Below are 26,398 nucleotides of genomic sequence, written 5' to 3'. Positions count from 1 at the left end.
GCGGATAGGCCGATCAGACAGTCCCAACGGATCAGGAAGAATCGCAAGAGGACCGGGAAACCCTCGATGTCACAGACGGAGGCGGAGAGGCAGGCGGCCCTACAGGCGGTGGTGGACTTATCTAGAGCCGCCAGGACTCAATCTGGGAAGGGCACGGATTCGGAGGCCCCGGGAACGGGCTCAGAGACAGAACAATCGGAGTTTGGTGGAGCCCGGGGCCCTATTGTGACGCCGCAGACCTCGGGAGAGATATTGGAGGTGTGCTGAACTGGTTTGGCGGAATGGACTCGCTGGTTGGACACCGGGGCGATGGACCCACAGCAGTGGAAAGACATATTGATTGAGGTTTTGGGGAACTGTAATGTGGGGATTGTGGGGTGGAGCACGCGGGGCTGATTTGTTGGTGGTCTTATAGCATTGAGCCGCGCCTTACTGGCCCCTAAGGTCATCGCAGTGGGGACTGCGAATATTGCCACCTTTCCTTGAGGGGTGGTCGGGAGTGTTGGTTTGGATGGGGGTACTTCCAGTTGCGGGGGGGCCTGTCCTGGGGGGGTGGGAGTTGCGGGCCATTGGGGTTGCTCGAGGGGTTGTTGTTGTTGGAGGGGTTTGGCTTCCTGTTTGGAGAGGGTGGGGGGGAGGGCCCGTGGTCGCGGGACTTAGGCGAACACTGTTCTTTGTTGTATGGTCCGGTTGTGTAGGGGGGAATGGCTAGTACTGGAGCATTGAAATGTGTTACCTGGAATGTGCGGGGCATGCAGTCCATGACGCGCAGACATAAGGTTCAGGCATACCTCAAGCGTAGGGGGGTTCACATAGCGTTCCTGCAGGAGACGCACCTAAATAAGCAGGAAGGGGCGGCTCTACAAAGGCGCTGGAGGGGGCAGTTATTCTACACGACATTTTCAGCATTTGCGAGGGGGACATTGATTTGGATACGGGCGGGGGTCCCCTTCCAAGTCTCGAAGTCGTCGATAGACCCAGAGGGCAGATATGTGGCTGTGGAAGGAAGGCTGAGAGGCAGGATGATATCGCTATGCAATGTGTATGCTCCTAATGTAGACCTGCCCGCTTTCTTGTCTAACGTTTCGGGCAAATTGGCGGGTTACTTGGCAGGGCCGGTCCTCCTGGGGGGGGACTTCAACTCGGTTGAGGATGTACTACTAGATAGGTCCCATCCCCCGCTTCGCGCATCCCCAGCACATAGGATCGCCAAGCGTAGATTAGAATGGCAGGAGAGCTGGGCCCTCACGGATGCATGGAGGGCGTTGCACCCCACCACTAGGGATTACTCCTTTCACTCGCACCTGCATGATTTACATGTGAGGCTGGATGCGTTTCTTTGTTCGGAATGTGTGCTCCCTGCGGTGGGTGGGGCGGAATACTTGGCAAGGACGATATCGGACCACAACCCCTTGTTGATGTCTCTGGAATGGATGGTGACTGTTAACAGCGTACCAACATGGCGCCTGCAACCTGACACCCTGGACGACTTGTTGTTCAGGGAGGCCCTGAGTGACCGTATTGAGAGATATTTTGAGGAGAACAGTGGTTCGGCTTCCACGAGGGCGGTTGAATGGGATGCTTTCAAGGTGGTGGTGCGGGGACACTGTATTGGGCACACGGCAGGGGCACGGAAGACTTTGTTGGATGACTTAGATAAGGCTGAGACGCGGCTGAGGGAACTTGAGAAGAGGCGCCCGAATCACCCAGAATTGCAGGAGGGGCTTAGCGGGGTGCGGGAGGGGCTGGCGGTAGAGCTAGAGCGGCTGCGTAGCTTCGACCACAAGGCGTACGTGACGAGGGCGCATGCGGAAGGTGATAAGGCGGGGGCGATGTTGGCTTGGCTTGCTAACCCTATCCGGGGGGGAGGGCCGATCATGAGGATCCAGGTGCCAGGGGAGGAGCCCTGCCACTCCCAACCCGGGATCCTGAACAAGTTCCGAGCCTATTATGAAGGGCTTTATCTGAGTGGTGATACGGGAGGGAAGGAGGAGCTTGAGGAGTTCTTGGACGGGCTGGAGTTGCCGCGAGTGGAGGACTCGGAGGCAGAGGAGTTAGGGCGGCCCATCTCCCTCGGAGAAATAGGTTGCGCTGTAAAACAGATGGCTAGAAACAAGACCCTGGGCCTTGACGGTCTACCGATCGAATTTTATGGCAAATACCTGGAGCATCTTGCTCCACGGCTGCGCGAGGTATACAATGAGGCGCAGGAGAAGGGCCGACTCCCGGGCTCCATGTGCGAGGCCCTTATGATCCCACTCCTGAAGCCGGGCAGGGAGGGTACGGTGCTGTCCTCGTACCGTCCGTTATCTATGTTGACGACGGATTACAAAATCCTCAGTAAAATTCTAGCCAACAGATTGCTGGTGCATATGACGAGCCTGGTTCATGGTGACCAGTGCGGTTTCATACCGACACGCAACACCACTCATAACATCCGCAGACTCACGAGACTGATGGGTGTGGACTGGCCAGACACCATCTCCCCATTTGTCCTGTCCATCGACATTGAAAAGGCATTTGACAGCCTCGAATGGGGATACCTGTATGAGGTGATGCGTCGCTTTGGACTGGGAGACGGATATATACGGTGGACCGAGGTCCTCTATACTGAGGCGGTAGCAAGGGTCCGGGTAGGTGCGCTGATCTCGAGACAATATCCGATCAGGCGTGGCACTAGACAGGGTTGTTCCCTATCCCCGCTACTGTTTGCGTTAGCAATGGAACCCTTCGCTGCGGCAGCCAGACTGGGCCGCCACTACGCAGGTTTGCCTTTTAGGGGGAGGCCACACCTCATCTCCCTTTATGCGGATGACTTGTTAATGTTTTTGGCTGATGCCGGCGCTGAACTCCAGGGGGCACGGAGGCTACTGGAGCAGTTCGGTAGGTTATCGGGCCTGAGGGTCAACTGGCCCAAATCCTGTCTGTTCCCCCTGAGGCCGGGAGAGCCGTGCCCACTCACTGCTCAGGAACTCCGATGGGAGCCGCGCTGCCTACATTATCTAGGGGTTTATGTCTACCACACCCCATCCGACCTGCTAGATGGCAACGTAACTCGCTGTATTAACGCCCTGCGTGGATCTATGGACTTCTGGGCGACTCTACCGCTCTCTCTGGCTGGTAGAATTTCCCTGCTAAAAATGATAGCCCTGCCCAGGCTTTTGTATTATTTTAGGACACTGCCGGTATGGATCCCGAGTTCGATTTTCAAACGCCTGAGGTCACTGATCATAATGTTCCTGTGGGGCACGGGCAGGAGACGCATAGCGCTCGACACGCTGTTACGCCCCAAAGATGAGGGAGGTATGGCAGTGCCGGACTTCGAAGGATATTACCTCGCTGCCCAGCTGCAGACTTTTACTCAGGAGGTGGCGAGAGTATATAGAGGTCCCGAGGACGCGAGAGTCGAAGGCACCCCGCGACACGTTCTGGCGTATATCACGCTGCACCAGAAACTCCGAGTGGGAGGCCTGACGGTCGAGGAGCAGACTTTCCGTCTATGTTGGGACCGGGCCCGTACGCGGGCAGGTGTCCGCCTTATGTACGCCCCCGAAATACCGCTGGGAATGATCACTGCCCTCCCACATGGAGGTGACTGGTCGCGCTTGCTCGGGTGGGAGGAGGCGGGAGTACACGTGCTGGGTGACCTCTACGAAGATGGGATGTTGCTGCCGTTTCGGGACCTACAAGAGAGATTTGACCTGCCGAGGGGTGACTATCTGCTGCACGCGGCAGTCACAGGCGCCATGCGAGCCCATTGGGGGGAAGGGCAGCAGGAACCGGGTACCTCGATGGCATGCCAGTACGCCATGATGGCGGCGGGAACCTTGAAGGCTGTCACGTGCCTGTATTCGAGAATGCAGCGGGAGGCCTTGCAACCTTTGGCAGCCCTGAAGGCCAAGTGGGAGTTGGACCTCCAGGTGGAGATACCGGACACGACCTGGGGCCAACTGCTGAGGAGGGCGCGGAAGAGTTCGAGGAATGCCAGATTTCAATTGATCCACTTTTATGTTATCCACAGGGCATACCTCACGCCCGGGAAAATCCAACAATACTTTGGGGCGACCGACGCTGCTTGCCCCAGATGTAATACAGCGGGGGCGGATCTATGTCATATGCTGTGGGATTGCCCCTCTCTGGGCGACTATTGGCAGGAAGTTGGGCGGGCCCTTAACGAGGCGACGGATAGGGATATTCAGTATACTAAGGCAGTTGGCATCCTTCACTGGTTCCCACACACACCTAGAAATACGATGTCAAGTAAATTTATAGATTTAGGGCTTATCTTGGCCAAGCGGGAGATCACACGAAATTGGAAGTCCAGAGTGGGGCCCACGTATAAAAGATGGTATGGGGAGTGTCTGAGATGGGCCGCGTGTGATAGCACCCTGCGATACCAGATGGCCTGGAGGTCGAATGACGAGAAAGCACTGGAGAGAGCGACTGCATGGGAGATGATGGTGCAGGCGCTCAGGGATGTGGGCGATGAGGAGCAGGAAGGCGAGAGCGAACTAGCAGGAGCAGACCCTAACACTATACAGGAGAACACACCTTAGCGATTGTTTGCTTCCTCCTGCAACACACCGGGCACTGACACATGGTTACACAAGCGCAGCACGACCACGGGGGAGGGTGGGTAGGAAGCTGGATTGGAGGGATGTTGGGGTACCAAAATTTGGGGAGGGGGAGGGGCGTAAACCACAAAAGCATTCCAGGGTTATGTGCACAATGAAGCGGTCAGACAATGTAAGAAGTATGAGACCAAGACGGAGATGAAGCTGCCCGCATCACAAGCGGGGAAAGCCCCCCGGAAGGAAGACACAAAATTCTTCAATTGAACTGGTCCATGCTCATACTGATGTTGATGAATATCTTGTCTGTACTTTTATATTGGTGATGCAATAAAAATGATGTTAAAAAAAAAAAAATGGGGAACAGTGTTTACAACGCAACTTTTACAACGCAGTACCTTTACGACGCAACCATTACAACGCAAGTCATTACAACGACTTGCGCTGGGGGGCGCTCTAGGATAGAGAGTAGTTTTAATTTACTATCCAACACCTTCCCTACTATCCACGGGGACTGGAGTTGGAATAGTAAATTAAACTATTGACTATCCAGCGCCTCCCAATGCAAGTCGTTGTAACGACTTGCATTGTAAAAATTGCGTCGTAAAGGCATGCGTTGTAAAAGCATGCGTTGTAATGACGTACATCCGTCGACATGCTCCTTCAGTATTTTGGGTTGCCCAGGCCCTGCGGAAGGCATATAAAGGAGCTAGTACTTTTAGAGACAGATAATAGCCTTTTAGTAAAACCCTTCTCATTTGTTTCCAAACCCTCCTGATCGCTTAGTCCCCACACCCCAGCCCCATAGGAGGCAACAGCATTTGGCTTTATAAATGCCCATGAGTTCCTTAATGGGCTTCTGACCTAGTCTACAGGCAAAGATGAGGATAGCCACTACAGGCTCTAATGGCAACGGCTCTACTGGACTTCAGAGGACCCTACGTTAGATGTGTGTTGAAAGAAACTCCTAGATATGAAAACATGGGGACAGTACTGACCTTATTGATGTTGACTACACAGGTTGTGCTATCTTTTTCCCTTGCACCAAAGACCATTGTATGTGTTTTGGCCTGGTTGACCTTTAGGTCTAGGCTGGTCATGAACTGACAGAAACGGTCCAGCAAGCGTTGTAGACCGATTGCTGTCTTGGCTATTAGTACAGTATCATCAGCGTAGCTTAACGTGGGAATGCTGTGATCACCTTTATGAGGACAGTCTACCCTAAGCTCTAATAGCTGTTCGTCCTGGCCATTTGCCTACAGAGGGAAGAGGAATGGGGCCCTGGCGTATCCACCTAGCCACGCTAAAGGCTGTGGTTGTTTATCCCCGTTCCCCAGGCCACATCTCATGCTGGCAGTGTCAGTGATGTTGTTGTGAAGCTCCCTAAGGAAATTAACAATATGCTGCTCGACTCCCATGTCTGTCATGATGCTCCACAGGTCCAAATCTTCCTGAGAGATCAACATTCGATGTGTAGGAAACATCCCTGCATCCCTGTGAAACATTTACACTATCTGCTGTGGGTATTCTTCACAAAACAGTGCACTGTCACAAACATTTGTGATACTCACCCATTCAGAGTCAAGTGCCTTGAAAAAGTCAGAGCCTTGTTGAAAAGTGGTGTAGGTGTTGTGAAAAACAACAAAACCTGGGATTTTGGAGCAGTTGGCTAGGATAGGCATGGACCACAGTAGCAAATAATTTACAGGTTAGCGCATTATTTGGGGCCATAAACCAGAAAACAAGTGAAGATGGACGGTACCAGACATTTGCTGGGTGAACATAACTCCAGACCATTGGGGGTGAGAGCTCATAACACTGGGTTTTTAAAGATGCCAGGTGGGACATGGAAATTGCGAGAGTAGAAGGAAGCATAGTACTGATGCAGGTACATTAATAGTTTTGATGCTAGCGATAAAGCACTTGTCCTGCTTCTGTACGACTCTCTGGTACCATAAATCGTCAATGGAAAGAAGTATGATGGTAAATAAACCTTACAACAATTTACTATTACTGTCTTAGATGTTTTGATTTGGACTAGTGGGGCATAGAGTTACCCAAATATGGCACCGGACAACAATTCACTGAGATGAGTCTGTCCAACATTTGTTGTTGAAGGAGATGTCTCTCACACCTGTAAAGCTTATTTTTCTGAATATCATCGGAGAGTATGTGATAATGACTTGACATAACACGACAATGGCAGAAAGGTGGACATTGTGGATGTTTGTAGTTGAAGCTAAAGAGAACATCAGCACATCCTGCAGGTAATGATATGGCCAAGGTGGACCCTCGGCGTATCTTATTGCAATTGTGTACACTGCTAAATCTGTGCATGCCATTTTTGGAGAGGTTTTTCAACTCTTTAACAATGACATTTTCTATTATTTACAGCTTATATATTATTGTTCTACATCATCTTCTATGCATTTCTTGCTGGAATGTTCTCCTTGTGTATGTATGTATTGCTGCTCACCATAAGCCCATATGTGCCGACCTACCGTGAAAGAGTGTTTCCACCAGGTACGTACCTACAATCATGTTCTTGTACTTTTTATCATTTACATTTGCATTTTATTGTCAATTCTTGTAAAACAATCTGCAAGACATCTTACTTTGGTTTACTGATGGCAGCATTGATTGCAGCCTGAGCCATGTCACATGTGGCCCTGCTGCAATGACTGTAGATCACTATTTGGAGGTCAACAATATCATCCTAACAAATGGTGTATTTGTAAAGTGCATCTTCAACCACAAAGTTATTTTGCTGCTGAATAACGTGTTTGTTTTTACCCAACTCAATGGTGCTTATTTTACTGACCTGGAAAAGATAAAAGGCTCAGTGAACCCACCTGGGTTTGAACCTATGACCAGGAGATCAAATGCAGATCCCTGGAGGGTTAGTCCACCTAGCCACCAGTCCTGACCTACAAAACTATCACATTCACTACATTGCCTACTTCACCATCATCAAGTTAACTATGCATTTACTATTCTTAGCTCAATGTCCACTTTTCTTGATAATGTTGATAGCGCACACAACCGATGTACTCCCTGTTATGTTATGTTATGTTATGTTAAAAATACTTGTTACCGCGTACGGTCACCAATTGGTTTCATGGCGCTCAGAGACAAGTGGAGAGAGGAAGCAGGAGGGTAAAAGGGGCTAATCATGGGCTAGATGGAACAGATGAGTTTTCGAGTGTTTACGAAAAGTGATCTAGTCCGGAGTGAGCCGAATTGAGAGGGGAAGGGAGTTCCAGGTAGACGGAGCAAGGAAAGAGAAGCAGGCACCGCCGTGTTTCTTCCGTTTAAACCTGGGAGTGATCAAGAGATTGTGAGCAGAGGACCGAAGGTGCCGTGAGGGAACGTGAGGGTGAAGGCTGAGAGAAATAAAGGAAGGGGCAGAAGCAGATAGAGATTTGAAGACAGTGCATCCCATTTTGAAAATGCAGCGGTACGCTACCGGGAGCCAGTGCAGTCTTTTCAACAAGGGCATGACATGTTGGTATTTGGGCTGTTGAAAGACCAATCTGGCTGCCTGGTTTTGTACCAGCTGGAGCCGGTGAAGGTGGTATACGGGAATCCCCACGTACAGACAGTTGGCATAATCAATACGTGAGGTAACCAGGGCCATGATTACAAGGATGAGAGCCTCTGATGATAAGAACCTTCGGATTTTCCCGATTCTGCGTAGGTGATAAAAGCAGGCCGAGGTGACAGCGTTGATTTGGGGCCTCATCGATAGGTCGCTGGAAATGATGACACCAAGGCTCTTCACAGAGTTGACTGGGCAGGGGGGGGAACGCAGGGCTAGGGGCCAGAAATTAGGACTGCAAGGGTTCGTGGACCCACCGATCAGAGCCAACTCAGTCTTGCTGGGGTTGAGCTTCAGCTGGCTGAAGTTCATCCACTCATAGATGGTGAGCATAATTGATTGAAAATTAGAGCAAGAGAGAGGGGAAGAGTTGATGGGAAAGATTAGTTGCAGATCATCTGCGTAGTTGAAAATAGTGACAGAAGAGTGACGAAGAGAGGCTAGAAGGGGCTGCATGTACAGGTTGAACAAGAGAGGGGACAAAGCGGAACCCTGGGGGACACCACAGGAAAGTGAGATTTGGGGGGCAGAGAAGGTGGACAGCTGGACCGATTGGGAGCGGTGTTGAAGGAAGGACCCAATCCAGGACAGGGCCAGGCCCTGGATGCCCGCATTTCTGACACGGTCGATCAGGATAACATGATCGACCGTGTCAAAAGCGGCCGAGAGATCTAATAACACCAAGGCCTGGGCCGAGTTCTTGTCCGCCCCCTGTCTCAGAGCATCCATGACCGCTACCACCACTGCCTCCGTAGAGTGGGCCGGTCTGAAACCTGCCTGCTGGTCATCAAGAAAGTGAGTTTTCTCGATGAAGGCGCTCAGGCAGCGGGTAACATGGGTCTCCAATACCTTCCCCAAGTAGGGGAGAAGGGAGATAGGACGATAATTACCTAAGACAGCAGGGTCAGAACCGGGTTTTTTCAGGATGGGTACTACCACTGCTTTTTTGAAAGCATCGGGGACAGAGCCTGTAGCAAGGGAGCGATTAAGCAAATCAAGTGGAGGACCTGGGCAGGCCATGAAAGCATCCTTTAAAATTTGGGGGGGGGGCAGCTGTCATGGGGAGAGCCGGAGCTAACTACACGTAGTATCGAGAAGAATTCATCTAGAGAAATAGGAGGGAATTTGTGCAGACAACAGGGATTCGAAGGAGGGAGAGCACCTACCTTAGACAAGGAAGGGGGGGAATATTATTTTTAATGGTGGAGATTTTGTCTATGAAAAATGAGTTGAGAGAGTTACACAGACAGAGTATGGTGCTGCCCACTGGGCCAGGGTCAATTTAAGAAGCTAAAGGTGTCAATTTTATATGGCAGTAATGTAGAACACATTTGTTCCTACAAGAATGGCAGACAATGTTGTCTCAGCATTAAAGGTTTCATTTTAATAAGCTTAGCGATACAGGAATTAGTTCAATGTAATCAAAGTTATTTTGGGCCAGATGTACGAAGTATTTTTGCATGCGCAAACAGGTTTGCAACCCGTTTGCGCATGCAAACATACCTAAGGGGTGTGTACAAACCCTAATTAGCGAATCGCAATTTATTTGCGACTCACTAATTAGGATTTACGACCCTCTATTAGGAAGGGGCATTTCAAGGGCGTCCCTTCCTAATACCGAGTCTAAGCCCTATGTATGTCTGTTTTGCGACCCTAATTAGCGAGTCGCAATTCATTTGTGACTCACAAATTAGGATCTGTGACTCGCTATTAGGAAGGGGCGTTTCAAGGCCGTCCCTTCCTAATACCGAGTCTGAGCCCTATGCATGACTGTTTTGCGACCCTAATTAGCGAGTCGCAATTCATTTGTGACTCACAAATTAGGATCTGTGACTCGCTATTGGGAAGGAGCGTTTCAAAGGCATCCCTTCCTAATACCGAGTCTGACCCCTATGTATGACTGTTTTGCGACTGCAATTGTGTTTGCAAAACCGTCGTAATTTACCACCTACTTCAAGTAGGTGGTAAAGTATTTGAGAAGGGGTCCCCAGGGGACCCCTTCCCCTTTGGGAATGCATGGGAAAATATTTTTTAAGGGCAGGCAGTGGTCCCATGGACCACTGCCTGCCCTTAAAAAAAATCAAACAAAAATGTTTCTTTTTTCTTTTAAATGCCTCCCGTTTTCCTTAAAGGAAAACGGCTGCATTAAAAAAAAAAGCTGCTTTATTTAAAAGCAGTCCCTGACATGGAGATCTACTGATCCCAGCAGGCCACCATCCCTGGGAGGGCAAATTGCGAATGACTCATTAATATTCATGAGCCTCGTATTTTGCGACCCCATTGGGAATCGCTAACAGTGTCTCTGACACTGTTGACCATTGGCTTTTGCGACTCACAATTTTTCGTAATTTGCAAGTCTCAAAAGCAAATGGTCATACATCTGGACCTTAGTCCCTAAGTTAGAGTGCAAAGCTCGGTTAAGGTGCATCATTAATTGAGCACTCAATTAAGTTCAGATTAGCACAATATAGAATTTAAAATGGGAAAGAAATGTTGCATAGATTCACCTTATACAGGAAGGGGAAAGGGCAATCTCTTCTACACCAAGAAATCACAGTGGTACTTGGTTCACAGCCTCTAAGCCAATCAAAATAACGCAAAAGAGAAACATTTACAACTCAATACATTCAGCAAGAGTCTCAGAATTCTGCTACATCAAACTTTCACAAGAAGCATCTGCACATGGAACAGTAAAGTGACATGGTACGTGATTCTCGCTAGGACAGCTTGGTTTAACCTCGAGGGTGTATACTGTATTCAGAACAGTCTGTGACTGTCTTTGCCCTCCTATGTGCAACACATTTTATTTATATCCTACTGAGACATGAAAATACAAATCTATTCGCGTGATACAACAAAACGCCACAGCAACGATGGAGTCTGTGGTCCAGTTTGGCTAAGTCAGCTAGAATGTGAGTTTTCATTACTGAAAAGCATTTGAATTCAGCAAAACAACTATATCAATGTCGATATAGAGGATGCAATATTTTTGTCATGCAATTCATGGCATGTAATACAGTTACTCCCATTGCCTATGCTTGTGATGCGCACATTAAAGTGCTTCGGTGATGTACCAAGAGCAAAGTTGTGTTATACGAATTACGCAGACCCATCGTGCACTTGATGTGCCCTGTTCACTTCTGTGAAGTGTGTGTATCGTGTCATGTAAGTAACCCATTCCGGAGCAGTTCTTCCTTTGGTAAATGGGGTCCTAAGTGCTTCATTCCTTCTCTGCAACAATCCTAATTCTCGCTTAACTTTGCACCCGAATACGGATTTCGAGTTTTGCAGTAATAACTCCTGCATCTGCAAATATTTACTGCACTTGGTTTTCGCCACATAAAACATAGCTGAATTTATGGAGGAAAACTGCAAAAATTCATAGTTTGTAAATGCATCATGGGGGAAACCATGCAGTATTAACGTGCTGTCTCCAACGCTTAACCCATTCTATGCTCATGACGGAGCCGCTCCGTCATGAGCCTCGGTTGAGCTGTGCTCATGACGGAGCGGTTCCGTCATGGCCCGCTCAGCGCGCCTGCGCGGAGCGAATTTCACGCCTGCGCTGAGCGTTCCATTGAGCGGGAGCGTTCGTGACGGAACCGCTCCGTCACGAGCACAGCTCAACAGAGGCTCGTGACGGAGCGGCTCCGTCACGAGCATGCGAGCGCCACTCGACCCCCCCACCCCCTTAGCGCTGCGGCGGAATTCCCACCGCAGCGAAGGGGTTAAATTGAGCTGGTGGTTTCCGCTGCACAGCACCGGCACTTAATTCCCAACACAAGCATTAATGACAGTGCACCACATGGTGGCTCTGTCTGTCTAATTATAACCCCTTCCGTGCTCATGAACCACTCCGTCACGAGCCAAGGACGCGCTGTTCTGGTGACGGAGTGGTTCCGTCACGGCGCAGCCACCCCGCCCACGCTGCAGGAATTCCACGCCTGCGCGGCCGTTCTAATGAGCGGCAGGGCCGTGACGGAACCACTCCGTCACAAGCACAGCGCGCCCGTGGCTCGTGACGGAGTGGTTCCGTCACGAGCACGGCGGCGCCGCGCGGTCCCCCTCCCCCCAGTGCCGCGGCAGAATTACCGCTGCGGCCAAGGAGTTAAGATGAACACAACAACAGTGTTTAATAATTCACATTAGAAATGAATGATTCTTGCCACCCACACCTTTCTTGTAGTTGTGGGTGGCATGGAATAGCCTGAATTGTCACACCTGTAGGAGCGAAGTGGCTATTTGTTTTCTTGGTACTGTCACTGGGAGCACTGGCCGGGTAATGGGCGGTGCAAGCTTCTGTTGCCTCCTGCAAAGGGCCCTGGCTAACCCTATTCTAAGATGACGTTCTCAGAATGAAAAATGAACTAGTACCCCTGCTCTGTCAGTAATCCCAGGTGCAGGAATTTAGAATGATACCACGATTATTGTAAAGAAGAGTTGTGCCGAGATGGTAAAGCACATGATACGCAAATTAAGGTTCTGCTTATGTAATGCCCAGATAGTACTGTCCTATGACACGTTAGATGAAGCTAATGACAGCCTGGTACCGCCAAGCATTAGAAGATAAACAAAGGGTGGACCAAGGAAGCAATTGCAGCTGCGCCTTTAAAAGCATTGAACAGGGGCGTAGCTTCAGGGCTGGAGGTGTTTGGGGCATTACACCCCCCTAATAAATGTATTCTGTTGTAAATAGTTGGGTACAGTTGCTTTAAGTCGGGTATTGTGAGGTGTTTGTTGGATTTCACTTGGGATTTTTACATAAACATACAAACAAAAACACTTTCACACCCAAACGCCCACTCTTGTCTCTGTTTTAACACCTTAGCCGCGGCTGTTATTTCGCAGTAGTGTGGCCGATCCGCAGAGTGGGCGGGCCGCGTCAGCCCTTGGACGTTCGCAGCACCAGCGAGGTAGTGCTTGCAACGGCTAACATCCAACGGTAGCAGGGAAGGGGTCAAAGGTCTTAAAATGTTTTTTTTTGCAAAATATTGAGTTCGAAGTACCACTCACAATCAGCACTCCTCTCCCTTCCTACTGCTCCTTAAGGGCCCCTGTGGCACTGCTTTTGTATAATGTATTTTGATCAGCAGAATTGTTGGGCAATCTATAGCTCACCCCTTCCCCCACTCCCATCTCACTGACCAAGCTACGCCCCTGGCATTGAACACCAAGGATTTTAAGAGAAATGAAGAAAGCTGCAGCAAGCTGCCAGATAATAAATCTAGTTATGTAAGTTGGGTCTGCGCCACGTAACCTAGGAAGATCAGATGCCAAAACACTCCACTTTAACAGATTCCTTTCCGGGACTAACTTGAACCCAGAATATGGAATAACATCCCTAGAATGATTAGACAGGGTGGCTCCTAAGGGGCTCTGGCGTTTTAAATATCTAGAAGCAGGGAACAGGCCCTAAAAAAAGAAGTGGGGGGAGTAACCTAGTTTAGTGACCTCATTCACTCATTCATTTGCATCAGGTGTGAGTTCCCAGACTGCTCCCAGCCAAGACTGGAAGAAAAGGAGGCCTGATGACCCCTCAAATTCGGCCTTTGTGGGCCATGCAGGAGTCTTAAACAAGAAAGCCCCCTCCCCGCCTGAACTTGTTGCTTGTTGCAGATGTAAAGCAGACAACGTGCAGGCGCTGCTGAAAGTGTCCTGGTGTTTGTGGAAATTAAATCGGGACAGCGTTCACCCCACTCGTGCCCTATCTAAAAGCATAAACTTGGATTAGAACCTTCAGTGCTGCTGACGTGGAGTCGCTTCTGCCGTGAAGCCTTGGCCTCTGCCCCCTCTACCTCTTGAATGGTGTATGCCTCCCCTGTGAGACCCTCCCGACTGTGAATGACCTTGGCCCCTGTCTCTCCCGCCCTTCCCTTGAGAGCTGCAGCAGGCCTGCACAATGACCTCTAGGACCTAGATGGCCCCATTAATCCTGACCTTAACCTCTGACCCTCAGCGGTGCACGAACCTCTACCCCTCTGAACAGGGCAAAAGCTGCCACTGGACATTTTACAATTACTTCCCTTTGCTTTGACGTCCTTCCAGGCTACGTTTTTTTACGTTCAGGAAAAAATGAAATTAATATATGGGTCCGATCGGAAATAATGGGCAAGAAAAAAGATGTTGTTTTATTAGAATGGAATGTCCTGCAGCGGAAGAAGCTCAACGCGCGCGCCTCCCACTGCTGCTGCTGTCGAAATTTACGACTCGCTCCCCCTGCTGTGTTTCATCTCCAGATCAAGATCAAGTGTGCCTTGGCCGATGCCTTTCAAGGCAGCTTCACCCTGACCTTGAATCTGGGGCTAAAAGTCTTCTGAGGTCTGGCCGGGGGGAGTATTAGCTCAATATTAGAGCACACTTTATCCCTCCACCGATGCACCAGCAAGCAGCACAGAGGCAACGTGAGAGCAGTCATACTTGGAGAAGTGTGGCTCACTGGTTAGAGGAGGCGACCTGGAAGCAGAGGTCAGCCCGGGACCAGGGTTCGATTCCCGGCTCGGCGGGGTCTTGAGTCCCAAAAATGTCCACGGACTCGACAATTCTTGCTCCGGTGCCTACTCGATTCATGGGTTCACACTCTGCGACTCTGGGCAATAACTTGCTTAATCTCCACAACAGCCCCTCGCGGCGGGATGCCTGGCTTTCACCTTGTGGATACCCTGCCGGGGTTATCTCACAGGGGAATACCAGGACAGGTTCCTTAAGCAAGCGCTTAGATACCGGGTCGGTGATTTGCGCTATATAAATATATGTACATTTACAACACGTGTTTAGCCCTCACGTACTCGGGTGAGTTGGCTCTTGCCAACTGACCCGAATTAGACGTCAATGACCGGAGTTCCCACGTGCAAAACTTTTCGGACTCGCTATACTAAGCAGGACTCGCTTACGCTACTCTAATTTCACGCCCTGAGGAAGCCCCTTGGTCTGCTGGCCCTACGAGGGGGCGAAACACGTGTTGTCTGTTCTTTTTCTTACCTGCCCTATGATCCATGTTGGCTGTAATTGACTCTGCCTACATACAAGAGTCAAAGGCCAAATAGATCCTCTAATGAAGCAATACATTGGAATCATTCCAGATAAAAGTGTGACGACTTCTACTTGTTCTGACACTTTATTAAACAAAGCAGCACCAGTACTACCTGCACCAGTGGCCCTGAAATTGAGCGTCAGCCCCATTACTGCAGCACCAACACAACCTGAACAAAAGGTACTAATGCTGAGCAACACAATTAGTACTATCTATACCCGGTGTACTGATGCTGTTAAACCGCACCAGTGGCCCTCACACTGAGCGACAGCACCATTACTACCTACACCAGTGGCACTGACACTGAGCAACAGCACAAGTACTACTGCAACTATGGGACAGACACTGAGCAATACCATCAGTACTACCTGTATCAGGGGCACTGATGCTGAGCAACAAAACCAGTACTACCAGTACCAGTTGCACTAACGCTGACCAAAGGCACCAGTACTACCTGCAGAAAGGGCACTGAAACTGAGCGACAGCACCAGTACTACCAGCATCTATAGTACATAAATCCTAGGGCAGCTTTGGTAATATATGCACCAGGAATACAGACACGATGTGACAGCTTGATCAGTGATACTGACACTGCGCCACAGCTTCAGTACTACATGCACCTGACATACAGACACACGTTGATAGCAGTAGTACTACCTACCTCAATGGTACGGATGCCATGCAACAGTACCAGTACTACCTACACCAGGGATACAGACACAATGTGACATCGTGGAGTACCACCAGTAACAATGGTACTGACATACTACTACTGCTTCAGCACTACCTGCATCGTGGATACACATGCAATGTGACAGCATTAATACAACCTGCATAAAGGGTACAGGCGCTGTGCGACAGTATCAATACTAACTGCTCCAGGGACACAGAGACAATTTAATTGCATGAGAGTGATCTGCATCAAGGATGCAGACACTTTGTGACGACATCAGTACTACCTTCATCAGGGATACTGGCACATTGTGGCTGCATGAATACCACCTGCATCAAGAGTACAGACGCCGTGCGATAGCATTAGTACTACCTTACAGCAGCAGTACTACCTTCATCAGGGATACTGGCACACTGTGGCTGCATGAGTACCACCTGCATCAAGAGTACAGACGCCCGCGCGATAGCATTAGTACTACCTTACAGCAGCAGTACTACCTTCATCAGGGATACTGGCACACTGTGGCTGCATGAGTACCACCTGCATCAAGAGTACAGACGCCGCACGATAGCATTAGTACTCCCTTACATCAGCAGTACTACCTTCATCAGGGATACTGGCACACTGTGGCTGCATGAGTACCACCTGCATCAAGAGTACAGACGCTGCGCGATAGCATTGGTACTCCCTTACAGCATCAGTACTACCTTCATCAGGGATACTGGCACACTGTGGCTGCATGAGTACCACCTGCATCAAGAGTACAGACGCTGGGCGATAGCATAGGTACTCCCTTACAGCAGCAGTACTACCTTCATCAGGGATACTGGCACACTGTGGCTGCATGAGTACCACCTGCATCAAGAGTACAGACGCCGCGCGATAGCATTGGTACTACCTTACAGCAGCAGTACTACCTTCATCAGGGATACTGGCACACTGTGGCTGCATGAGTACCACCTGCATCAAGAGTACAGACGCCACGCGATATCATTAGTACTACCTTACAGCAGCAGTACTACCTTCATCAGGGATACTGGCACACTGTGGCTGCATGAGTACCACCTGCATCAAGAGTACAGACGCTGCGCGATAGCATTGGTACTCCCTTACAGCATCAGTACTACCTTCATCAGGGATACTGGCACACTGTGGCTGCATGAGTACCACCTGCATCAAGAGTACAGACGCTGGGCGATAGCATTGGTACTCCCCTACAGCAGCAGTACTACCTTCATCAGGGATACTGGCACACTGTGGCTGCATGAGTACCACCTGCATCAAGAGTACAGACGCCGCGCGATAGCATTGGTACTCCCTTACAGCAGCAGTACTACCTTCATCAGGGATACTGGCACACTGTGGCTGCATGAGTACCGCCTGCATCAAGAGTACAGACGCCGCGCGATAGCATTAGTACTACCTTACAGTAGCAGTACTACCTTCATCAGGGATACTGGCACACTGTGGCTGCATGAGTACCACCTGCATCAAGAGTACTGACGCCGCGCGATAGCATTAGTACTCCCTTACAGCAGCAGTACTACCTTCATCAGGGATACTGGCACACTGTGGCTGCATGAGTACCACCTGCATCAAGAGTACAGACGCCGAGCGATAGCATTAGTACTCCCTTACAGCAGCAGTACTACCTTCAGCGGGGATACTGGCACACTGTGGCTGCATGAGTACCACCTGCATCAAGAGTACAGACGCCGCACAATAGCATTAGTACTCCCTTACAGCATCAGTACTACCTTCATCAGGGATACTGGCACATTGTGGCTGCATGAGTACCACCCGCATCAAGAGTACAGACGCCGCGCGATAGCATTGGTACTCCCTTACAGCAGCAGTACTACCTTCATCAGGGATACTGGCACACTGTGGCTGCATGAGTACCACCTGCATCAAGAGTACAGACGCCGCGCGATAGCATTGGTACTACCTTACAGCAGCAGTACTACCTTCATCAGGGATACTGGCACACTGTGGCTGCATGAGTACCACCTGCATCAAGAGTACAGACGCCGCGCGATAGCATTAGTACTACCTTACAGCATCAGTACTACCTTCATCAGGGATACTGGCACACTGTGGCTGCATGAGTACCGCCTGCATCAAGAGTACAGATGCCGCGCGATAGCATTAGTACTCTCTTACAGCATCAGTACTACCTTCATCAGGGATACTGGCACACTGTGGCTGCATGAGTACCGCCTGCATCAAGAGTACAGACGCCGCGCGATAGCATTAGTACTCCCTTACAGCATCAGTACTACCTTCATCAGGGATACTGGCACACTGTGGCTGCATGAGTACCGCCTGCATCAAGAGTACAGACGCCGCGCGATAGCATTAGTACTCCCTTACAGCATCAGTACTACCTTCATCAGGGATACTGGCACACTGTGGCTGCATGAGTACCGCCTGCATCAAGAGTACAGACGCCGCGCGATAGCATTAGTACTCCCTCACAGCATCAGTACTACCTTCATTAGGGATACTGGCACACTGTGGCTGCATGAGTACCGCCTGCATCAAGAGTACAGACGCCGCGCGATAGCATTAGTACTACCTCACAGCATCAGTACTACCTTCATCAGGGATACTGGCACACTGTGGCTGCATGAGTACCGCCTGCATCAAGAGTACAGACGCCACGCGATAGCATTAGTACTACCTTACAGCATCAGTACTACCTTCATCAGGGATACTGGCACACTGTGGCTGCATGAGTACCCCCTGCATCAAGAGTACTGACGCCACGCGATAGCATTAGTACTCCCTTACAGCAGCAGTACTACCTTCATCAGGGATACTGGCACACTGTGGCTGCATGAGTACCACCTGCATCAAGAGTACAGACGCCGCGCGATAGCATTGGTACTACCTTACAGCAGCAGTACTACCTTCATCAGGGATACTGGCACACTGTGGCTGCATGAGTACCACCTGCATCAAGAGGACAGACGCCGCGCGATAGCATTAGTAATCCCTTACAGCATCAGTACTACCTTCATCAGGGATACTGGCACACTGTGGCTGCATGAGTACCACCTGCATCAAGAGTACAGACGCTGCGCGATAGCATTGGTACTCCCTTACAGCAGCAGTACTACCTTCATCAGGGATACTGGCACACTGTGGCTGCATGAGTACCACCTGCATCAAGAGTACAGACGCCGCGCGATAGCATTGGTACTCCCTTACAGCATCAGTACTACCTTCATCAGGGATACTGGCACACTGTGAGTGCATGAGTACCACCTGCATCAAGAGTACAGACGCCGCGCGATAGCACTGGTACTACCTTACAGCAGCAGTACTACCTTCATCAGGGATACTGGCACACTGTGGCTGCATGAGTACCACCTGCATCAAGAGTACTGACGCCGCGCGATAGCATTAGTACTCCCTTACAGCAGCAGTACTACCTTCATCAGGGATACTGGCACATTGTGGCTGCATGAGTACTGCCTACATCAAGAGTACAGACGCCGCGCAATAGCATTAGTACTACCTTACAGCAGCAGTACTACCTTCATCAGGGATACTGGCACATTGTGGCTGCATGAGTACTGCCTACATCAAGAGTACAGACGCCGCGCGATAGCATTAGTACTCCCTTACAGCAGCAGTACTACCTTCATCAGGGATGCTGGCACACTGTGGCTGCATGAGTACCGCCTGCATCAAGAGTACAGACGCCGCGCGATAGCTTTAGTACTACCTCACAGCATCAGTACTACCTTCATCAGGGATACTGGCACACTGTGGCTGCATGAGTACCGCCTGCATCAAGAGTACAGACGCCACGCGATAGCATTAGTACTACCTTACAGCATCAGTACTACCTTCATCAGGGATACTGGCACACTGTGGCTGCATGAGTACCCCCTGCATCAAGAGTACTGACGCCAAGCGATAGCATTAGTACTCCCATACAGCAGCAGTACTACCTTCATCAGGGATACTGGCACACTGTGGCTGCATGAGTACCACCTGCATCAAGAGTACAGACGCCGCGCGATAGCATTGGTACTACCTTACAGCAGCAGTACTACCTTCATCAGGGATACTGGCACACTGTGGCTGCATGAGTACCACCTGCATCAAGAGTACAGACGCCGCGCGATAGCATTAGTACTCCCTTACAGCATCAGTACTACCTTCATCAGGGATACTGGCACACTGTGGCTGCATGAGTACCACCTGCATCAAGAGTACAGACGCTGCGCGATAGCATTGGTACTCCCTTACAGCAGCAGTACTACCTTCATCAGGGATACTGGCACACTGTGGCTGCATGAGTACCACCTGCATCAAGAGTACAGACGCCGCGCGATAGCACTGGTACTACCTTACAGCAGCAGTACTACCTTCATCAGGGATACTGGCACACTGTGGCTGCATGAGTACCACCTGCATCAAGAGTACTGACGCAGTGCGATAGCATTAGTACTCCCTTACAGCAGCAGTACTACCTTCATCAGGGATACTGGCACATTGTGGCTGCATGAGTACTGCCTACATCAAGAGTACAGACGCCGCGCAATAGCATTAGTACTCCCTTACAGCAGCAGTACTACCTTCATCAGGGATACTGGCACATTGTGGCTGCATGAGTACTGCCTACATCAAGAGTACAGACGCCGCGCGATAGCATTAGTACTCCCTTACAGCAGCAGTACTACCTTCATCAGGGATACTGGCACACTGTGGCTGCATGAGTACTGCCTACATCAAGAGTACAGACGCTGCGCGATAGCATTAGTACTACCTTACAGCAGCAGTACTACCTGGCTCAAGGGTACAAACTTAGTGTGACAGCAGCCACTCTCTTTTCTCCAGGTGCACAGTAACAATTTAGAAACAGCAGTCCTAGCTATACCAGATGCACAGAAACAATGAGGAAGTTAGAGTATTGCCTGGCTCTTGCAAGTGTGCAGACATATTGTGACGGCAGCAATATAATGGGCATCAGTGGGAGCAACAGTACTACATGCCCAACTGTAAAGAAAGTGTCACAAGCAGGCCTTTGAATAGGCAGCTCCTGCCAGGAAATACGTGCCTGCACCCCTCTGATTTAAAAGGGAGAGTACCAGCACTTCTCAGAACATCCTTTTATTGGGACAATGCCAGCATATCTTGGTAGCAAACAAATAGACCTGCACTTCTATATTATCAAGCCCTGCTCACAACAGCAGAACCTGCACCATGACTACAAAAACAATGCTGCAGTGGCAGCAATATGTGCATAAGGACTGCTGAACGTCACCAGGTGTGCATACATTCATGACAGCAGCAACCTTCCCTGTACAAGTGACGAAAGCACTGGCTGAACCAGGTCTAAGCAGTTTTAGAAGAAGAACACTGCACCAGAGACAGAGAGTGCAGCAGAGCCAGCACTCCCTGCCCAAAGTGTACAAAATGTAGCAGCAGAATTACTATGTGCAACAGATATTTTAAAACAAAGGGACGGAAGTAGGAATACTTACATCACATGATGGGACTACTGTACTCGACACCTTACACCGTGTTTGTGCCTTTGAATTTTAATCGAGTGAGACCAGCCTTATTGTACCCGCAATTATTAGACTCACCTAAAGTCTGCTGCGTTTTACCCTGTTTCTGGCAGGGGTGTATTTTGCTAATTTGTGATAATATTATATATATATTTTTTGTGTCACTTTAATAATACCTTTTCCTATAAATTTGGTCCTAAAGACAGGTTCGCAAATTGTAGAAAGATATTTATGATGATAATGATTAGATTAATGGTTTTCGGCGCCCCCCCATTATTTTCTACCAACATAGCAGACCCTAAAATTGAGGTTTTTGTTTGTAAGGTTTTTTTAGGATAAGCCTCCACATTCTTCACACACAGCCAGATGCCTCGCATTTTCAATTTTTAGATAATTGTAATGCAGGTTGCTATTCATCTAGTTTTACAAGTGGCGTTCTGCTTCTATATGAATTCGTAGTCTCTGGATAGCTGATGTATTTACTAAAGATTTTTAACTGCTTTAATTGTTTGTTCTGTGCTTTTATGACTGGTATTGCAAATCAAATGAAGAGCATTTGATTTGTTTTGACCTACGTCACGCGAGCCTAAGAGTTACATCAGCAGGTCCCAGTGCACAGGTGTGGTGTCACACAGTTTGGAGAAACATTGTGACAGATTCCACGTTAACTGCTCCAAGTGAGCAGAAGTTACAGGGCAGCAGCAATACTGGCTGACTTCACCAGAACTACCTGTCAGATGAGTACAGAAACAGTGCAACAGCAGCAGTGCTGCCATCAAGAGGAGTACAGGAAAAGCACAACAGCAGCCGTGCTGCCATCCAGAGGAGCACAGAAAAAGCACAACAGCAGCAGTGCTGCCATCAAGAGGAGTACAGGAAAAGCACAACAGCAGCCGTGCTGCCTGCCAGAGGAGCACAGAAATCGCACAACAGCAGCAATGCTGCCATCCAGAGGAGTACAGGAAAAGTACCACAGCAGCAATGCTGCCATCCAGAGGAGTACAGGAAAAGTACCACAGCAGCAGTGCTGTCTGCCAGAGGAGTACAGAAAAGCACAGCACAACAGCAGCAGTGCTGCCATCAAGAGGAGTACAGGAAAAGTACCACAGCAGCAGTGCTGTCTGCCAGAGGAGTACAGAAAAGCACAGCACAACAGCAGCAGTGCTGCCTGCCAGAGGAGCACAGAAAAGGCACAACAGCACCAGTGCTGCCTGCCATAGGAGTACAGGAAAAGCACAACAGCAGCGGTGCTGCCATCCTGAGGAGTACAGAAATCGCACAACAGCAGCAGTGCTGCCATCTACAGGAGCACAGAAACAGTACAACAGCAGCAGTGCTGCCATCCAGAGGAGTACAGAAAAAGCACAACAGCAGCAGTGCTGCCTGCCAGAGGAGTACAGAAAAAAGCACAACAGCAGCAGGACTGACTGCCATAGGAGGACAGAAAAAGCACAACAGCAGCAGTGCTGCCATCCAGAGGTGCAGAGAAAAAGCACAACAGCAGCAGTGCTGCCTGCCAGAGGAGTACAGAAAAGCACAACAGCAGCAGTGCTGCCATCCAGAGGAGTACAGGAAAAGCACAACAGCAGCAGTGCTGCCATCCAGAGGTGCAGAGAAAAAGCACAACAGCAGCAGTGCTGCCTGCCAGAGGAGTACAGAAAAGCACAACAGCAGCAGTGCTGCCATCCAGAGGAGCACAGAAAAAGCACAACAGCAGCAGTGCTGCCATCAAGAGGAGTACAGGAAAAGCACAACAGCAGCCGTGCTGCCATCCAGAGGAGCACAGAAAAAGCACAACAGCAGCAGTGCTGCCATCAAGAGGAGTACAGGAAAAGCACAACAGCAGCAGTGCTGCCATCAAGAGGAGTACAGGAAAAGCACAACAGCAGCAGTGCTGCCATCCAGAGGTGCAGAGAAAAAGCACAACAGCAGCAGTGCTGCCTGCCAGAGGAGTACAGAAAAGCACAACAGCAGCAGTGCTGCCATCCAGAGGTGCAGAGAAAAGTACAACCACAGCAGTGCTGCCATCCAGAGGAGCACAGAAAAAGCACAACAACAGTAGTGCCGCCTGCCTGAGGAGTACAGAAAAAGTGTAACAGCAGCAGTGCTGCCTGCTTCTGGAGGACAGAAACAATGCAACAGCAGCGGTGCTGCCTGCTTCTGGAGGACAGAAACAATGCAACAGCAGCGGTGCTGCCTGCTTCTGGAGGACAGAAACAATGCAACAGCAGCGGTACTGCCCTCCAGAGGAGTAGAGAAACAGTGCAAAGCAGCACTACTGCCTGCACCAGGTAAACAGAAACAGTACAACAGCAGCACTGCTACCTGCACAAGGCAAACCGAAAGAGTGCAACAGCAGCACCGCTGACTGCACCAGGTACACAGAAACAGTGCAACAGCAGCACCACTGACTGCACCAGGTAAACAGAAACAGTGCAACAGCAGCACTTCTACCTGCACAAGGCAAACCGAAAGAGTGCAACAGCAGCACCGCTGACTGCACAAGGCAAACCGAAAGAGTGCAACAGCAGCACTACTGACTGCACAAGGCAAACCGAAAGAGTGCAACAGCAGCACTACTGACTGCACCAGGTACACACAAACAGTGCAACAGCAGCACTTCTACCTGCGCAAGGCAAACCGAAAGAGTGCAACAGCAGCACCGCTGACTGCACCAGGTAAACAGAAACAGTGCAACAGCAGCACTTCTACCTGCACAAGGCAAACCGAAAGAGTGCAACAGCAGCACCGCTGACTGCACAAGGCAAACCGAAAGAGTGCAACAGCAGCACTACTGACTGCACCAGGTACACACAAACAGTGCAACAGCAGCACTTCTACCTGCGCAAGGCAAACCGAAAGAGTGCAACAGCAGCACCGCTGACTGCACCAGGTAAACAGAAACAGTGCAACAGCAGCACTTCTACCTGCACAAGGCAAACCGAAAGAGTGCAACAGCAGCACCGCTGACTGCACAAGGCAAACCGAAAGAGTGCAACAGCAGCACTACTGACTGCACCAGGTACACACAAACAGTGCAACAGCAGCACTTCTACCTGCGCAAGGCAAACCGAAAGAGTGCAACAGCAGCACCGCTGACTGCACCAGGTACACAGAAACAGTGCAACAGCAGCACCGCTGACTGCACAAGGCAAACCGAAAGAGTGCAACAGCAGCACTACTGACTGCACCAGGTACACACAAACAGTGCAACAGCAGCACTTCTACCTGCGCAAGGCAAACCGAAAGAGTGCAACAGCAGCACCGCTGACTGCACCAGGTACACAGAAACAGTGCAACAGCAGCACCACTGACTGCACCAGGTACACACAAACAGTGAAACAGCAGCACTTCTACCTGCACAAGGCAAACCGAAAGAGTGCAACAGCAGCACCGCTGACTGCACCAGGTAAACAGAAACAGTGCAACAGCAGCACTACTGACTGCACCAGGTACACACAAACAGTGCAACAGCAGCACTTCTACCTGCGCAAGGCAAACCGAAAGAGTGCAACAGCAGCACTACTGCCTGCACCTGTCTACAGTATATCTCAGTGTCACACTCAACTCGTTTACAAATTCATCCAGAAACAAGAAAACAAACCCAGTGTGCTAGCCTCGCCCAACACAATACAAAAAAGTAGAAAAAAAATCAAAGCTCCAAAAACACTTAACAGCATGTTAAACTCTCTAAAATTGTAAAATCAAATTAAGTGCCTCCACGCTTCGTTATGTCATATAATTAAATTAGTGCAGACTCCGCCACTGCCTGGAGAATGTTCCCACAGCACCACAGTGCTCTTTGAATATTTGAAATGCACCTTTTGTATATTAGTAATTGTAATGCCTAAGTTTTGACTGAATTCGACTGTATACGGAATAACTCTGAATGTCTTTCCTCCAAGGAGTAATGATTAGTCCCCACACGAGTGGGTTTCACGTGGCCTTCAACGCGTCAGAAATTTCCACATGGTCACCATATGTAGAACACATGCACAGATTTCTTGAAGGTATGTTTTTATTTTTTCATTACATTGATAAAATAGTCTCAATCTATCAGTAGCTAAAAAGGTTGATCCTGGAAAGCGTATTGTATTTAAAACTGAACTTTGACATATTTTTATGGTATATATAAAAACAGACATGTCTATTATTTATGCGCATGTTCAAATTGTAATCCTCTATTTATTTCCATTGTTGAGTGTCGGGAAGGGCTATTACTTACAAGAGGCAAAGCTTGAATGGGTCATGATGCTACTCCTCACCCACAACAATGGTAATAAATTGCATATTACACTCTGCACATTTGCATATAAGGTTTATGTCATGGCATTTTTTTCTTGTATACAACTTCGTAAAACCGATATATACCCAAAAACTGGTTGCAAGTGGTTAAAGGTGTGCCTTAAGTCAAAAATCCCTCTGAACAGGCCTTGTGACTGGTAGGAGAGTTGCTTCCATGTATTGACTAGTTGGAATATGCGATCGGTGAGGCAGATATATATATTTATACGCCTAACCTCCCTTCGATGTGGTAAAGGAGCCAGGAATACGTATACTTAAGCGTGGATTTCACATTTATTAGCCTGCTACCGAAAATCCATCAGACGCGTTTCGACTGTCCTGCAGCCTTGTTCACCAATAGTGAGGTGCCATTTTACAACTATGTTTACACAGCGTGACGTGGGCATACCCCTCGAAGCAAACACAGAACATTATGATGCTCTTTCTAATTGATGAAGAAAAGGGAATTTGAATCAATTAAATTAAATTAATAGAGCAAGGTACAATCAAGCCCTAGTGGGCAAACTTCAAATATTCACTTTTCCCAACGCTCCAGTAGTGCAATGCCCTGCTCCATATTTACAAGGCGTTGTTCGGCCACTTTGCGTGGCTTAATGCCGCCTTGTAAATATGGACTTCCTTGCGCAGTTTTCTGCGGCAAAGGGGCGTACAATGGGTGTTGCTGTGGGCGTACCCATGCAGCAACCACTGCTT

General features: G+C 49.4%; 1 protein-coding gene across 1 annotated transcript in view; it reads left to right on the top strand.

The window, feature by feature from the left end:
* Positions 1 to 26,398, top strand: part of ATP1B4 (ATPase Na+/K+ transporting family member beta 4) — a 217,156-nt gene that overhangs the window by 89,006 nt on the left and 101,752 nt on the right. The window contains exons 4-5 of the mRNA XM_086918519.1: positions 6,966 to 7,094; positions 25,306 to 25,410. Of these exons, the coding sequence (XP_086774645.1) occupies positions 6,966 to 7,094; positions 25,306 to 25,410 (234 nt within the window). The remainder of the gene's footprint in view (positions 1 to 6,965; positions 7,095 to 25,305; positions 25,411 to 26,398) is intronic.

This window comes from Lissotriton vulgaris, chromosome 4_1, assembly GCF_964263255.1.
Source record: "Lissotriton vulgaris chromosome 4_1, aLisVul1.2, whole genome shotgun sequence".
NCBI lineage: Eukaryota > Metazoa > Chordata > Amphibia > Caudata > Salamandridae > Lissotriton > Lissotriton vulgaris.
The sequence above is the reverse complement of the archived record's forward strand: the minus strand, read 5'-3'. Positions and strand labels throughout refer to the sequence as shown.